At 37.2% G+C, this 16,116-nt stretch overlaps 1 protein-coding gene across 9 annotated transcripts in view; it reads left to right on the top strand.

Moving 5' to 3' along the window:
- Positions 1-16,116, top strand: part of tacc2 (transforming, acidic coiled-coil containing protein 2) — a 67,871-nt gene that overhangs the window by 46,277 nt on the left and 5,478 nt on the right. For 2 of the 9 annotated variants that reach the window (XM_074675760.1, XM_074675751.1), the window contains 12 exons: positions 108-143; positions 2,538-2,595; positions 2,694-2,898; positions 3,201-3,250; positions 3,334-3,443; positions 5,040-5,190; positions 7,054-7,200; positions 8,169-8,228; positions 9,681-9,746; positions 10,220-10,366; positions 13,022-13,098; positions 15,060-15,103. In XM_074675760.1, the coding sequence (XP_074531861.1) occupies positions 108-143; positions 2,538-2,595; positions 2,694-2,898; positions 3,201-3,250; positions 3,334-3,443; positions 5,040-5,190; positions 7,054-7,200; positions 8,169-8,228; positions 9,681-9,746; positions 10,220-10,366; positions 13,022-13,098; positions 15,060-15,103 (1,151 nt within the window). Of the gene's footprint in view, positions 1-107; positions 144-2,537; positions 2,596-2,693; positions 2,899-3,200; positions 3,251-3,333; positions 3,444-5,039; positions 5,191-7,053; positions 7,201-7,472; positions 7,566-8,168; positions 8,229-9,680; positions 9,747-10,219; positions 10,367-13,021; positions 13,099-15,059; positions 15,104-16,116 lie in introns of all 9 variants that reach the window. The other 7 variants (XM_074675754.1, XM_074675753.1, XM_074675756.1 and 4 more) reach the window with 7 other exon arrangements.

Below are 16,116 nucleotides of genomic sequence, written 5' to 3'. Positions count from 1 at the left end.
GTGGGGGGGGCTTTCTGAGGTCAGTCTGTGTCTGCACCAGGTCCTCTGTCTGCTGCTCTTTGTCTGTCTCTCTGTCACCTGTGTCTGTGTGTTCTCATATGTCACAGGAAGTCCAAGGGTGTGTCTTCTCTGTGTTGTCTGTTGTAAGTACAGAGACAACAACCGTTCATCTTTCTCACCCTTAACTTCACGTCACTCTTTATGAGGCAGAATGTGGCCCCTCCTCTATTAACAGAAACCTCACACCCCCCGCTTCACTTTCAATCAGTTACATCGAATCCAGATCCAGTTAGATTAGAGGGACAGCAAATTCTGCGTTTTTTTCCAAATTATGGATTATGAAGATGACAAACTCCAAACTGTGATACCATTGAACGTACTGTTTGTTTATCTATTTAACAAATATCAACAAAGAGGAATGGTGCAAAGGGAATTTATGTTCAAAAGGCAAAGAAATGAACTTTGAAAATTGAAGGGACAAAGTACTGAAATGATCAAGCAGAGAATGAGGAAAAAAAACAAAAGTGAAGAAGAAAACCTGGTAAATGAAAGTTATTTTACCTAAAAAAGACTTAGTACAGGCTTCAATTTCCACTTTTAGAGCAACTTCGCGCAACAGCCCAGCGTGCAGCGTTTCATGTTTGGACACTACATCAAAGTCATTATAACAGCAGCCAGAATATGTTTCTGCTGGTGTTTGTAGATGAACAGTTTTTTTTTTTAATGAGGCGTATTTATCTACAAAGGGGAATATTTTACCTCACATTAACGAACAATGGTTCAATGGAAGGTAATTAAACAACCCCATGCAGTGACAGTGTTTGCTTTGCAGGGGGATAAGGGTGGGGTGTTTAACATCATAAGTTTTATCCAAACCATCCAAACCAACCTGGGAATTTACAAAACTGGAAACTTTCAATGGAAATTTTCAGAAAATGAACACGGTATTAGAAGGATTAACGTGGTAATTTTGGGGAATTTATATTAACTGCATTGACCCTGGCAATAGACGTGTATAAATATGAAACACATTGGTTTGTTATGAGCAGATATGCATGAGAACACGTCTATGAATATGTATTTTTTAAATGACGTTATTAATGATTTTTCAGGAATTTTCTCTGAGTCTAACTGTCATAAATATTGGCATAAATATTTGTCGGGACCAAACACATGCTAATATTCCTCATACAACGTTTCTAGTGACAGTCATCAGTTTTAGGAACTGGAGACGTTAAATGGTTTCTTTCACTGAAAAACAAAAATGGCAATAATAATAATAATAATAATAATAATAATAATAATAATAATAAAAATGATAAAAAAATGAATAATAAAATAAATGAATAAATAATAATGATGATAAATTAAAAAATAAATAAAAATAAACAATAATAATAATAAAAATACAATAATAATAATGACTTTATTTGTATAGCACATTTAAAAACAAACATTTACAAAGTTTTTTGACAAATAGTCAGAACATAAAAAAGGAATACAAGAATCCTCACAAAGAAATAAAATAAAAAAGCTCAGTTCAGTCAAGACAGAATTAGAAATACTTAAGTTTCATTTGACATATGAACCCAGACAATACAAGAACCATGGGCTGTATAAAATGAGACCAAAATAAAAGCTAAAAAAATATCAATCAGCAAGAAAAGACAATAAAAAGAGGTTGAGAGCGGAAAACGGGACAGCAAATATAAAAAAAAAAACAATATTAAGAGTGTTAATAGAGTAATGAAGTAATTAAATAACGGTAATAAAAGTGATGATACAATAATGGGCAAGAGAAAAGAAACAATAGGGGACTTAAGAGTCACAAGATAGTTTCTTTGACAGAACAAAAATCATGAATTGTGAAATTTAAATATTTTTTAGCAAGAAATTCTTAAGAAAAGTTCAGTTTTGACAACAGCAAAATCCTAAAAATGGCCACCAATTTTTGAACCCAAATTCCCATGGAAAAAAACATTCTTTAAACAAATTGAAAAAAAAAATAAAATTCCCACCACTTTCCAACTCTTTGCACCAGTTTAGATCAACGTCATTCAGTTTAGGAGATTAAAGAGGAGAAGCTCTCCTGAAGGATGTCACAGATGTTCTCCAAAGACTTTTAAACAAAAATAAACAAAAGAAAAGCCAAAAAGAAAATAGAGGAGATCAAAAAAATGTTTTCTACTGAGAACGTTCATGTTACAATCCCAACAAACCTGCTGCATTTCCACCACATTCATCCCAGCAAACAGCCCTGTCTCCATGTGAAAATGAAAAATGTTCATAACACAATCATCCACCAAGACGCCGGACTTTGCAGCTACTAACAAAAGATTTAATCCTCTTTCCAACATTCCTCTGTGTCATTCATTTCAGCCTCACATAAAGCACAGTGAGTAGTCCTGGTAGACTCTGTAGCAGCTCTAAAATGCTAACTGTGTTTTCAGTTACTGCGAAATGAGACCTGACTAACTCTTTAACCATGTGATGGAGATCTCTGGATCTATGGCTGATTCCTTTTCTCTTTTCCTCAGTAATACTTTCAGAGTGAAGAGGTCGCCAAAGAAGTCTCCGCTGTCAGAGGTGTGTCAGGTGAGTGCCTCGTCAAACCTCGCCCATCTGTAGGACTTTATTTCCCCCCTCCTGTCTCCGTCTCTGACTCTCCCGCCGTTGTCTCCTCTGTGCTGCAGGAACTTGCTCCTGCAGATGAAGCGTCCTCCCTCCACACACAGGACGACCACGCCACAGATGAGGAGAAGCTGGCGTCCTCCACGGGTCATAAGTGGAACCTGCACGACATGGATGCAGACTTGAACTCCGACCAACAAGACTTCCCTCAGCCCAGCGACCTCACGTCCTTTGTGAATGAAAGCAGTCTTCCTCTCCAGGCCCCAGGTGAGGCTCAGCTGTTCGACTCTTTTCTCGTACTGTCACGCAGCAGAGATCAGAGCGAACTCAGCAGCTATTTCATGTTTTTTCACCAAGCTGCTCATTGATTTTCTCTGCGGCCTGTTGGCCCAGTTCCCCGCTGCCCTTTGACCTCCAGCCTCCAGCGATGAGTGATGACTGGGTCAGATATGAAAAAGAGAAAAGAGCGCTCTGACTCAAACTCTGCTCCCATTCGTCTGACATCCACCTCCAGCTGAAACGTCTCTTTAATCTTCCTCAGCATCTTCCTCTTTTTGTCTCTCTGACAGTGCAAGACTATGAAATCGAGTACATGGAGAAGATCGGCTCAGCTTCACCTGTAAGTTGATTTTTCTGTGCTTCAGTGTTAAAATGAGTAATTAGCAGAATTTATCCTCCAGTTTGACTCTGGGTGTTTTGCAGCCGCTGTCTGTGAAGAAACCATCTTTGTACCTGAAGCTGGACTCAGTCACTGACAACTTAACAAAGAACGCAAACGAACAGGGATCTCAGCCCAGCTCTCCGTGCACAGGGTACGACACACTGAGGTTCCTCTTTACAGGAATATGTTTCATTCTTCAATGTATTATTCTCAAGTTAAGGTTTTCCACACGCCTTTATGCTTTTTCAGCCTCAGCTTAACAACAAATATTCAAAGTTTGTGCAGAAGTTGTTGTGAAAGACACAGTGGTGAGACATTACCTAACATCAGTAAGAGTAAGAGTAAGAGTCAGCGCTGTCACAGTTTGATGGGATAAAACACTTTTATTACAAAATGTTGGGACCTCGTAAATGAAATTTATGAAATGGAAAAATTACAGTGAAAATCAGAAACCAGCTCTCTGTTTATGAAAAAAGATAGGAGAGATACACCATGCGTAAAATAATAATATAAAATAATAATTCACTGGTTAAAATGTATAAATAGGAATACATTATTTCATTTCTATTTTATTAAATGCTCAATTTAATCGGGATCTTTAATACCTTCTGTACACATGAATCTACATTAATATAATTAATTCAAGTTAATTAATTAATGTAAAGACAAGTGTGAGCAGAACACCAAAGAACTCAAGTTTGAATTTGATGAAATTTGTTGTTTTTATTGGATTGTGATTTATGACTTTTTAAAAAATCTGTATTAGCATTTTTTCTCTTCTTTGACTAAGCTTAACTTAAAATTATAAAAAATGAAAAAAAAAGGTTTACTGGTATTTTTGTTGGATGCCATCACACACAATAATGATATTGATTATAAAATAATAATAATAATAATAATAATAATAATAATAATAATAATAATAATAATAATAATAATAATAATAATAATAATAATAGTAATAGTAATAATAATAATAATACATTTTATATTTAGGTGCTTTTCCAGTCACCCAAGGTCACCTGACAAAAAAAAAAAAAAAAAAAAAAAAGCATTGTTAAGAAAATAAAATCAGTTGAAAGGTTTATGACTTATTTCTTTTTAAAATACCTTCATTAATTAACGAAAAAGTGATGCCTGAATTTCTTAAAGTGAATGAATAAAAGAAATATTCTTTCTTTTGGCTAAAAGAAAAATCAAGCTGTCAAGTTTAATGTAATAAAAATGCCTAAATTCAAGAAACCAAACCAGTACACTGCAGAAAATGAAATCTTATCAAGTGTTTTTTTCTTATTTTCAGTAGCAAATGTATTTTTAGACTTAATATGAGCCACATTCACCTGACCAGACCAGAAAATGTCTAGTTTTAAGTTATTTAAAGACAAAATGAGGTCTGAATCACTTTTGTCCTTAATTTTCTTGATTTAAGACTTATTCTAAATGTTTCTGCTGATTGCAACTTATACAGAGTCTGAAAAGATGTTTTCAATAGGAAATAAGACATAAACCCTCGCTTTTATTTCTGTTTTTGTGGTGAACTTTTTTCCTTTGTTTCAGTAAAAAAAAAAACACCTGATCAGTGTTTTAACACAAATATTATTCCACATGAGTAAAACATGAATATTTGAAGTCATATTACCATCTGTGTCTGGTGTTTTGTTTACCTGTTCTTTTTATTGCTTTTATCAGTCTCACAGTTTGTTACATAGTGTGGCTCTCTCTCGTCTCCTTCTTTAACTCTGTGCAGGAGTTTTGAGGAGATGGAGGCTCAGATTACAGCTGGTATGAAGACACCGGTGCTGAGTCCACGGCCCGGTCCTGAAGGTTCTGCTGATAAAGGCAGAAAGAGAGAAAGTGAAGTCCTCAGCCGAACTCAGAGCGCAGAGAGGGATGAACAGGTGAGCCCACACTTTGATCGTAAACATGACGAGCTGTAAGATGAGTCAGTCATTTCTGTGTGTCCTCACTGTCACAAACACTGCAAAAAACTGAAATCTTATCAAGTTTTTTTTTTTTAATATTTAGTCGAAAATGTCTTTTTAGACTCAATATGAGCCACATTCACCTGACCAGTCCAGAAAAATGTCTTATTTCAAGTTATTTAAAGACAAAAATGAGGTCTGAACCGTTTGTAACAAGTAAAAAAATATGCCAATGGGACAGGAGAAAAGTAAGTCAAAATAAGACATAATTCTAGTTTCAAGCAAATTTTTCTTTTCAAAATAAAATCCTCCTGTTATGACAGAACTAGCTTCTGAAACCAGAAATGTATTTATATTATATTTTTCTGATTTTATGAGATACTGTCTCGAAAAACAGGATTTTAGAATCAGAACCAAGTTTTATTGCCGAGTACATCTGCAGATACAAGGAATTTGACTTGGTGTGTTGGTGCAACAATTATCAAGGAAATAACTTAAACAGAAAAAATAATACACAATAACTAGATTTACACTCTGTAAAATAGAATGTAGAGAAAATCAAAATATAACATATACCATATACAAATAGACAAAAAACATATGGAAAAATAAAATTAAATGAAAAATAAAGAATATTTCTAGAAGAAACAATAATAATATTATTATTAATAATAATAGTAATATATTAATAATAATAATAATAATAATAATAATAATAATAATAATAATAATAATAATAATAATAATAATAATCATAATATTATTAATAATAATAATAATAATAATAATAATAATTATTATTATTATTATTATTATTATTATTATTATTATTATTATTATTATTATATTATTAATAATTTATTATTAATAATAATAATAATAATAATAATAATAATAATAATAATAATACTAACAATGATAATAACAATGATAATAAATTTAATAATAAAGAGCTTTGTGCAGAGGAGAATAAAAATATATCTAAATATATATGAACATATGAAATACATATAAAGAATATATTCACAAAATTGAAATTAAAGTTTTAAATAACAAAATTACAAAATAGTGCGTTGAAAGGATGTCAAGAAATTTTCAATTTTTGTCTTTGTTTAATAGCTGAATTGGAAAAAGTTGAGAAGTCAGATCCTCCCCATCATTTATCTTCTCCATATGGTCTGGTGATTAAAAAACAAAACAAACAAAAAAACAAAAAACAAAACAAAACAAAACAAAAAAAACTGTGTGAGAGGAGCAGACAAGCTGTAGTTGTATAAGAGGTCTATGAGTTATTGCTTGTTTGCAAAACCAAAAATATTTATTTTTTTTTTTTTTACGGCATTGGATGGCATAAAACAGGAAATTTAAAAAAAATGAATAAAGTAAACATAATTTTGTGAGATAGGTATGTTGTAAAACCAGGAAGTTTTTTCAGTGAATATACTGTTCAGTTTAGATGTCATTTTTGTTTTTAAATAATTTGTATTAAGACATTTTTCTGGATTGACCAGGTGAATGTGGCTCATATCAAGTATAATAAGACAATTTTTACTGAAAATAAAAGATAAACACTTGATAAGATTCCTGTTTTTTGCGGTGTAAGAGAATCTGTCAGTTTTTATTTTGTAACATTAACATCCTCTCATCGTAATCATGTCCTGAGCACCATCAGTCACAGAGATTCTCATTAGAGCCTCGTCACTGATCACACGTAGCCAGTGACGGTGACTCAGCTCCCTCTGCTGCCACTCAAACACTCAGCGCTTGCTTTGCCTTGCTGACCCCTGACCCTCCCCTCCTCCCTGCCCTCTGCCTAATCCTCCCGTCGCCCCCCTGTAGCCCCCTAGCCAGGGCCCCGCGGAGGCCCCTGCTCCAGCCCCGGCCATGCCCCCGTTAGACAGGCTGTCTGAGTGCGATGACCCCCTGCAGTACCTGGAGCCCGACCTGGCCGAGACCAACCCCACCGCGTTCGCCCAGAAACTACAGGTGTGTTAACACGTGAGCCTCCAAAGCTCTCAGGGCTTCTGTCAGTTCACATGTGACTGTGTGTTGTCCCGTTGTGTCACATCTTCATCCTCATCTTCTTCTCCTCAGTTGCACTTTTTCAAGCTTTATTTGGTGAAATGTAGAAAGCAGCAAATTGTGAAGTCTCTGTTTTCCCTTTGCTCTCTCATCCTCGGGCCGCCACCCTCTCCCCCTTCCTGTGAAACCCATGACCCCCCCTCAAACCCCCCCACCCCTCCACGTGCGCGGCCCAGGAGGAGCTGGTGCTTGCTGCCCTGAGGATAGAGGCACTGCAGGTAGCCAAAATGATCTCTCAGAGCCCCTCCCTCTCCACTGTAACCCCCCAGGTACTGCGTTGAGTCCTGCACCTGCTCTGAGAACGTGTGTGTGTGAAGGAAAGCAGGTGTGTGTGAGCAAGCATGAGTGTCTCAGCTTCCTCCCCCTGAACACACATCCAGAGCGTGTGTGTGTGTGTGTGTGTGTGACCTCATGGCGGCTGACTCTCTGCATCTGCAGTCCTGCCTCCTCCTCCTCAGCCCCTCATTGTCAGTCTCTAACATGGCTTAACGCGCCCAGCTCCCACCCAGACCAGCAGAGAGCCCTTCAGGCTCCTTTGCCCTTTGCCTTTATGATGCATGTTGGGCAACATGCATGTTGCCTGTCCCTGAGAGGCTTACATGAGCATGAATGTGACTGGGAAACTTCACACCCTCAACTGAACCAATCAGAAATGGATCTGCTCTGATCCCAGTCACATTCCTGTTTTGCGGTTTAGTCCTTCCCCCAGACTAATCCCACTAACAGCTACATCAGGTGGGTATCGGTTTGGTTTAGACTAAAGGAGGAACTCCAGACACCACACAAGCTGCAGACACTCAGATCTGGATCAGCTCAGCAGCGTCCTGCTTCTTTTTTCTGTATCTCATTCTGTTGTACCGCACACTTCACAGTCTCGACTCAAGAAACCCAGCAACCGGAGATGGAATATCAACGGTTCACCTTTGCTCAAAGTAAGAGTAACATTTAACCTCTGAGATATCCCCTCATCCTAATCCAACACACTGCAGTCCAGGTATTTGGCTTTAGACACTTTTTCCACCATTGTTTTCAAACCTGCACAGCAAAAAAAAACAAAATCTTATCAAGTGTTTTTGTCTTATTTAAAAAAAATGTCTTATTATACTTGATATGAGCCACATTCAACTGGTCAGTTCAGAAAAATGTCTTGTTTCAGGTTATTTAAGGACAAAATGAGGTCTTAATTGCTTGTACCAAGCAAAAAAAATCTTCCAATGAAACAAGAAAAGTTTGCTTAAAACTTAAATAATGTCTGCATACAAGTAACTTTTCTCTTCTTTCACTGGCAGATTTTTTGCTTGTTACAAACAATTCAGAGCTCATTTTGTCTTTAAATAACTTGAAATGAGACATTTTTTAATGGACTGGTCAGGTGAATGTGGCTAATATGAGTCTAAAAAGACATTTTCTGCTGAAAACAAGACAAATACACTTGATAAGATTTCAGATTTTTGCAGTGAAGACTTAGTTTTTCACCCAAATGCAAACACCAAATCCCTAAAATACTGCAATCAGTTTCTTTGCAGTGCAGAAATTCTGCTGTTGATCCAGTTTTGGTGCAACATCCTCAAATTAAAGCAGACTTCTGCGCCTCCTAGTGGCTGAATGCAGAACTGAGACAGTTATCTGAATACCTGGTGACTGCATTGCACACAGTAACTCCCGTAGACCCCTAAAGTCCAGAACAGAGAGCAGACCCCCTCCTTATTTCAGATCGTCCCACATTTCCTGCCCGACCTAGCCGACCCTGATAGAGAATCCAGTTTCCTATCGTCTTTGCACATTTTGCTCCAGGTTGTTATTATGTCACAGCTGCACCTGTTCTGGGTGATAGTCCTGAACACAATGCTGCAGAAAATTAAACTCATCAGACCCCGTCAGCGCAGATTTAGACTTTTAACCTTAAGACGCCGTGACTTACGAAACACTTTTTTATATGTGTAGGATTCCAATCTGCTTCAAACTTTATTTTTAAATCTCTTTGGAGATTTTCTTTAAGTTTCTTGGTAAGATCTTATTGCAGGAAAGCTGTGCATTAAGTCTGAAACCTGAGGTGTGGAGGAAACCAATCAGTGTCTGTCCCTAAACCCAGAGTTTGAATCTTAAGTGGAATATTAGAAAAGACTGATCCACCCAGCCTCAATCCACTCTCTTTTATATCAGTCCATCTTAGTCCACATGTCCTCTGTGTGCCCCCCACCATCTTACCAAATCCTCCTGTAATCCAGCTCTTTTAAGGATGACTAAACCCCCTTCAGAGCAGAGTTTTAGCCAAACAAAAATGGTGAAAGAATGAGGACTGCTCTTGTTTTTTACAGCGATGTTTAATGTGATCGTCTGAGAAACAAAGTCTGAAACTGTCCAATGGTTTCCCCTCACGTCAGGGTCTTGATAGTTGTAAGAGATTTGGGAAAATGCTGCAGGGTAAACTTCAGATAATGCCACAGCAGGTAAGACCAGTTTCCTCTGTCCTGATCCGCTCTAACACAAACTAACATCAGTTAGTCGCTGCCCTCGCTCCTCTCTAAAAGATGCAGTGATCCCGTTATCAGCCGCTGCCTCCCCTCCCCTTCCCTCTGCCTTGCCTGGACCCCGATCTCATCCGTGCTCCCGCCATGAGCAGGCCATCATGAGCGCTCAGCTGGGGGCAGCATCAGCCAAATTAGCTGGCTAATACTGTGGCGATGAAGACGGTTTCATCCAATCATGTGGCGGCTGACCGAGTCTTCAGGAGCATCCCTGGCCTGCCTCATTTACATACTGAGTTTTTGCTGTGTGGGACTTTTTAACAGAGTCTGATGCTGCGCTGGGATTTGGTTCAGGATGTGAGACGGGCGAGGGCGTCCCGTCTGAAGCTCGGTCTGGTTTTTTACTGATTATGTTTCCTTTCATGTCCCTCCTGTCCTTTGTTTCCTGGAAGCAGCACAGAGACCTGTCCTCGCCCACGGACTGCAGCGTGTCCAAGACCTCGCTGTACGCGCGGACCAACAACAGCAGCAGCTACATCGAAGGAGAGAGCCCCCACCTGCCCAGAGAGCTGGACCACTCGCTGGGGATCGCACGAGAGGAGGTACCCCAGAGATTTTCACTCTGAGAAATAAATACTGAGATATTATCTGTGATGATTCAAAGATAAAACCTCTAATAAAAAAGTTTAAAGACATAAAAACTGGTGGCTCCACGGTAAGATGCTCCCTGGGTTAGCGAGTCAAATAAAAACAGCTGATGTGAAGAGGAAAAGTGAAGGCAAAGCTTTACCACTCAGGTACCATTAGAAAACATGATATAACAGCTAAAAAGGTGATGCACCAAGGCTAAATTAGCTAGAACAGAGCAGTGAAAGGTTTGTTGATGTTGAAGATGCACACCTGTATGCACGTCCAAGTGAGGAAAACAGACTGTTTGTAGAACTGGCAAAAAAAAGAAAACATTACCAGCGCTAACAGCAGCTTGTAATGGTGCACCTGTTCGACTGTTTAAAGTCAGACATCGTGCAATCAATGCGCTACTGTTTAAGACAAACCTGCAAAAACAGTGGAAAATCCTTTGGAAAGGTGGATGTGTAGCCACACAGCAAATTTAGATTTTGGTGACACAACATTTTTCAGTGAACAGATATGATAAGGGAGACAATACAGGATTCACTCTTTGCTTTTGTACACCTGGGTCCTTCCATAGATGTGTGTGGTGAAATGTTGGAGTTCATAGACTGCCTGTAGTGTTATTCAAAGAGTCAAAAAAAGAATAGGAAGTATATTTTATATTTTATTTTTGCGCTCAGAAATAGTGCATTTACTGTGTTTAAGATCACCAAACTTTCTCTTTCTCTTTGTTTATTCTCTGATTGGCTCTCTGATTAAATTCCCAATTTTTCTGCTAAAAAATGTTTTTTTTTTGTTTTTTTTACTGATCTTCTCTCAGCACACCGTTACCACTCCCAAGGTTTATTGCTAGTAGTTTTTTGCTATTATTCTTATTAATATCGTAATTGTTTATTTTTTTTATTTTTATTTTTTTCACACTATTTGTGCTCTATTTTTTCTCTTTTTGTAATATTTAGTGTTCACAACTAACTGTACGGAGTGAGTGAAGTTCACACCAGAGTCAAATTCCTACCTCATGAAGATACTTGGTGAATAAAGGCTGTTCTGATTCTGGTTCTGATTGTCTTTGGTAGCCATGCACAATATGAGTTTGTTTGATGGGGTTTTTCAGGAAGTTCCCCTGAATTATGCAAAATTTGCACCTGCGTCTCTTTCATTGTGTTATTACTCAACTAGACAGTTATTTGCAGTTGTGCATGGGGCTAAATCATAGACTGGATGAAGCATCCACGACGTCACCCGTCTGTTCCTAAAACCATGAAGTGAAGCCAATCTGTAAACGCAGCCACATTTGATATGACGCAGGTCGTGAGTGTTTCTTAGAGCAGCTACAGGGCGCCCAGTGGTCACGTGACCACTGATTGGAAAATCAAATGATCCTAATAACTTCTAAATTGCAGAGATTAAAAAAAGAAATCACTCACTGTACTGTGCGGATAGTGAAATCAGCAGTTAAGACAAACAGCAACTTTTAGCATTTCTGCACTGGCTCCATTTTTACTGACTGGATGTTGCCCCACTGGCTAACACTGCAGCCAGCGTTAGCCCAAGGGCTAACACTGGCTGGCTGGCTGCAGTCCAATGGACTAATGGACCGGTTTGTGTAATGACTGAACATGCATACGGGCCCTGATGTACAAAGGGAGTCGTCCTCATTGCAACAACTCTTTGTTATCTTTCATCAGCTGTTCAATCATAAAGGCACCTTATAGCAAAACAATTACACTGCAAAAAACTTAAACCTTATCAAGTGTTTTTGTCTTATTTTCAGCAAAAATTGTCTTTTTAGACTTAATGTGAGCCATATTCACCTGACCAGTCCAAAAAAATGTCTTATTTCAAGTTATTTAAAGACAAAAAAAGGTCTGAATTATAATTTTTTAATTTTAATTTTAATTTTAAATTTTCTATTTATTAATTTATTTATTTATTTTTATTTTATTTTATTTTACTTTATTTATTTATTTATTTATTTATTTATTTATTTATTTTATTTTTAACCATCATTTGGTTAAAAAAAATCTGTCAGTGGAACAAGAGAAAAGTTTCTTGTATAAAGACATTTTCTAGATTTTTTTTTAAATATTCTTTTATTTTTTATTTTTTAACATTTTTTAAAATACTTATTTATATATATTTTAATCTTTTTATTTATTATTTTTATTATTCTTTTTTTCAGCAAATTTTCGAGCAAATTTCTCTTGTTCTGGACTGATCAACTAAATGTAGCTCATGTTGAGTATAATGACAATTTTTACTTAAAATGAGACAAAAACACTTGTCTTTTGCAGAAAAATAGCTTCTTAAATATGACATTAAATAACAGTGAGTCTGGAAAATGGTTTTCACTGCAATTTGAAAATGTGTCTTTAAAGTTATTTTTTCAGAATGACTAGATGACTGGTACAGTGTCAGACTTTCTCAGAAGATGAAGAGTATAATCTTACAAATCTGCACTGGAGAGTGGAAAATGCTTTTGACATTTGAGGCGGTAAAGGTTGAGTCTCAGTCGCTGGTTGTGATGAGTCATAGTTTTCTTAGAGCTCACTAAGTGAGATGATCCTGTATTTTTCTGTTAACGGTTCCTCTAACTCCCACTCTCTAACCTGCTCTGTCCTCAGATCGTGTCGAAGGAGAAAGAAGTGCTGGAGTGGCAGAGGAAGTACGAAGACAGCCGACAGGAGGTGGTGGAGATGAGGTGAGGAGTAAACATCTCTCGATGACGAATCGAGGACACAGCAGCACGGATTTAACACCTGCATGTGTGTCTGCTGGATCGTACTCTGAGTTAATGCCCAGGCTCTTTTTTAAGACTGCTCCTGGTGTCACCGTTTAACCTCTTAATGGTTTAACTCGCTTTACGATCAGAGCGGAGGAAGAGTTGATTCCTGGTTTCAGACTGCGGTGGAAAAACAGAGGATGGATGTGGTTGATAAGAGTCGATGAGTTTCATCAAGAAACGCTCAGTGTGAAGTTTGGTTACACTCCGTCTGCTTCCTGTAAACACACCCAGTCAAGAAGATAATCTCATCTTTAGTTTTTATTTATGTCGACAGATGATCAATGAATCCAACAAACAGCTGCTCGTTCAGGTTCACAGAGGCCGCCACGCGAGCCACCCAAACCCTGTTTTTATTCGGCAGGTGGTGGGTGTGGGCCAGCTGGCTGCAGCTCAGATAGTGTGGATAAGAAAGAGCTTACTTCATTTGACTGATTGGGCTCAGGATAAGGAGGAGCTAAGAGGCTAAGGGGCAGGCACGGCTAATCAATCCTCTTACCCCTGGCAACCTGCTTTTACCCAAACTAGGCGTCCGATTGGACCGTGACGGCTATTGGCTCGGGGAGCGGGGAACTTCTGGAGAAAGACTCGATGCAGAGTCCAAGTTGATTAATGAAAAGTCAATATTTGAGGGTGATTAAAACTCTGTGTTCTCAGGAAGGCAAAATTCTGCAGGATGACATAAATTCTGAGAACATTTCTTAAAATTGCAGGATGTTTTCTGCAATCAACTTTCAATGATTAAATATTTTTCAATGATTAAATTTCAGTTGTAAAATATAGTCTTGTACAATATTCTTATAAATATATCGAGATATACAGATTAACTGCAAGTTTCATTTCATGTAAATCCCATATCTTTTCACACTCTATCTCCATCTGTAAAATAATAGAAGTAGAACATCAAACTGTTTTAGGAGTTAAAAAAAAAAGTCAGACACATAACTTTTTCATTAGTTTAGTTTAATTTGTCATTACTTCATTTTTCTTAACATAAAAAAATATAAATATACAAAAAAAAATATGTATATATATACATATATATGTATATATATGTATATATATATATATATATATATATATATATATATATATATATATATATATATATATATATATATATATATATATATATATATATATATATATATAAAAAATTTATTTTCATGTTTTAATTTTATTTTTTTATTTTTTTGTACCGAATGATGATGAGAAAGGCAACCCTTAATCGTAAAATGAAAAAAGTACAATAAAAAAAAGAAAAGAATCAAAAGAAACCCTTTCTTGATCTAAGTGGTAATAGTTTTATTATTTTGAATTTTTTTAAATTTATTTTTTGGTTTTTTTTTTCCATTACAGGTGCAAGGTTAAACAAATATTTCAAAACAGAAATCTTACCAAGTGTTTTTGTCTTATTTTCAGTATAGCAAATGTCTTTTTAGGCGTAGTTAGAGCCACATTCACCTGACCAGTCCAGAAAAATGTCTGATTTCAAGTTATTAAAAGACAAAAATGAGGTCTGAATTGTTTGTAACAAGTAAAAACAAAGTCTGCCAATGGAACAAGGGAAACATTTCTTGTAACAAGACATTATTCTAGTTTTAAGCAAATTTTCCAGCAATTTTTTCTTGTTCCATTGGCTGAATTATTTTTACTCGTCACAAGCAATTCAGACCTCATTTTAGTCTTTACATAAGTAAAAAAAAAAAAGACATTTTTCTGGACTGATTAGTTAAAAGTGGCTCATACAGAGTGTAATAAGACAATTTTTATTAAAATAAGACGATAAAACTTGATAAGATTTAAGTTTTTCTGCAGTGTAGTATAATAATTACAGTGATGAGCTCCTTTTCTGATCATCTTCCTCTTCTCCTCCACAGGAAAATAGTTGCAGAGTACGAGAAGACGATCGCTCAGATGATCGGTGAGTTCAGTGTTCATCTTTCTTCGTCGCCTTAGACCCAAACATTTATCCCAGGTGTTTGGACCCGCTGAGTTTGCAGCACATGTTATTTTTCTCTTAATTTCACCCAGCTGTTCGCTGCACTTGTTGATTTGCAAACTGAGCCAAATATCCCGTACAGAGGTCTTCCTGTGAGACGTTTTTTCCGGCTCGCTCTGCTTCGTGCTTGCTTTCATGTTTGGTTGATAAGAACTGATAACTCCAGAGGGCGGCGCTCACCTCTGCACGCTCCCGTCCAGCTTCTCTGGGCTCATTAAAATCTCGCTGCAGGTTCACCGTCATCCACGTCACCACCTCTGGACATCTCTGAAAATTTGATTTCTGCAGCCGTCTTGATTTGATTGCTTACTCTCATTAATGCACCGTCACAGAAAGGAACGGTCTGTCTCTGCTTCTGTCTAACACTCGGCTCTGTCACCTGTCCTGCCCTCCCAGCTTGACTTAACACAGTCCCTTCTTTTCTGTTCTGCTCCCATCTTTGCCCCCTCACTGTTTGATAACCCTGACAGGCATGCCAGGTGAGTAACGCGGCGTTGTCCTTCACTTGTGTCCGCTCGCATCTCTCCATTCGTCCGTCAGGGAGGGGAGCAGACGTGCCCCCTTCCTTCATCTCATCCAATGACATTTGTTTGTGCAGTTGTTTCATTTCATCCTGTTTGTCAAGAGTTTGTAGTTTGGTTAAAGGTGGAAACAGTTATTGTACATTTCCCAGAGATCTGTGCACCAACTTAGGAAGTTTCAAGTTACACATTTGGTTATTTTAAGAAAGTAGGACGGTAAAACAAAACACCAAAACAAACACAAACCAAAGTCACTGACAGCAGTTTGATGAAATGATTCAAAAAGACACCTTAATGTCGCTTTATTTTGAAAGGGTTTTTACAAATCTGAGCACAATAGTCTGTCATTACAAAAGCTGCAAACTTTTATTTTTTATTTTTTTAACTTTCTTTACTTTGATTAATGTCATTATT

The sequence above is a fragment of the Halichoeres trimaculatus genome, unplaced genomic scaffold (genome assembly GCF_033239565.1).
Source record: "Halichoeres trimaculatus isolate MK-OKI-2021-1 unplaced genomic scaffold, fHalTri1.1 fHalTri1_scaffold_8, whole genome shotgun sequence".
In the NCBI taxonomy this organism is placed as follows: Eukaryota; Metazoa; Chordata; class Actinopteri; order Labriformes; family Labridae; genus Halichoeres; species Halichoeres trimaculatus.
This window is presented reverse-complemented; position numbering and strand designations above follow the sequence as displayed.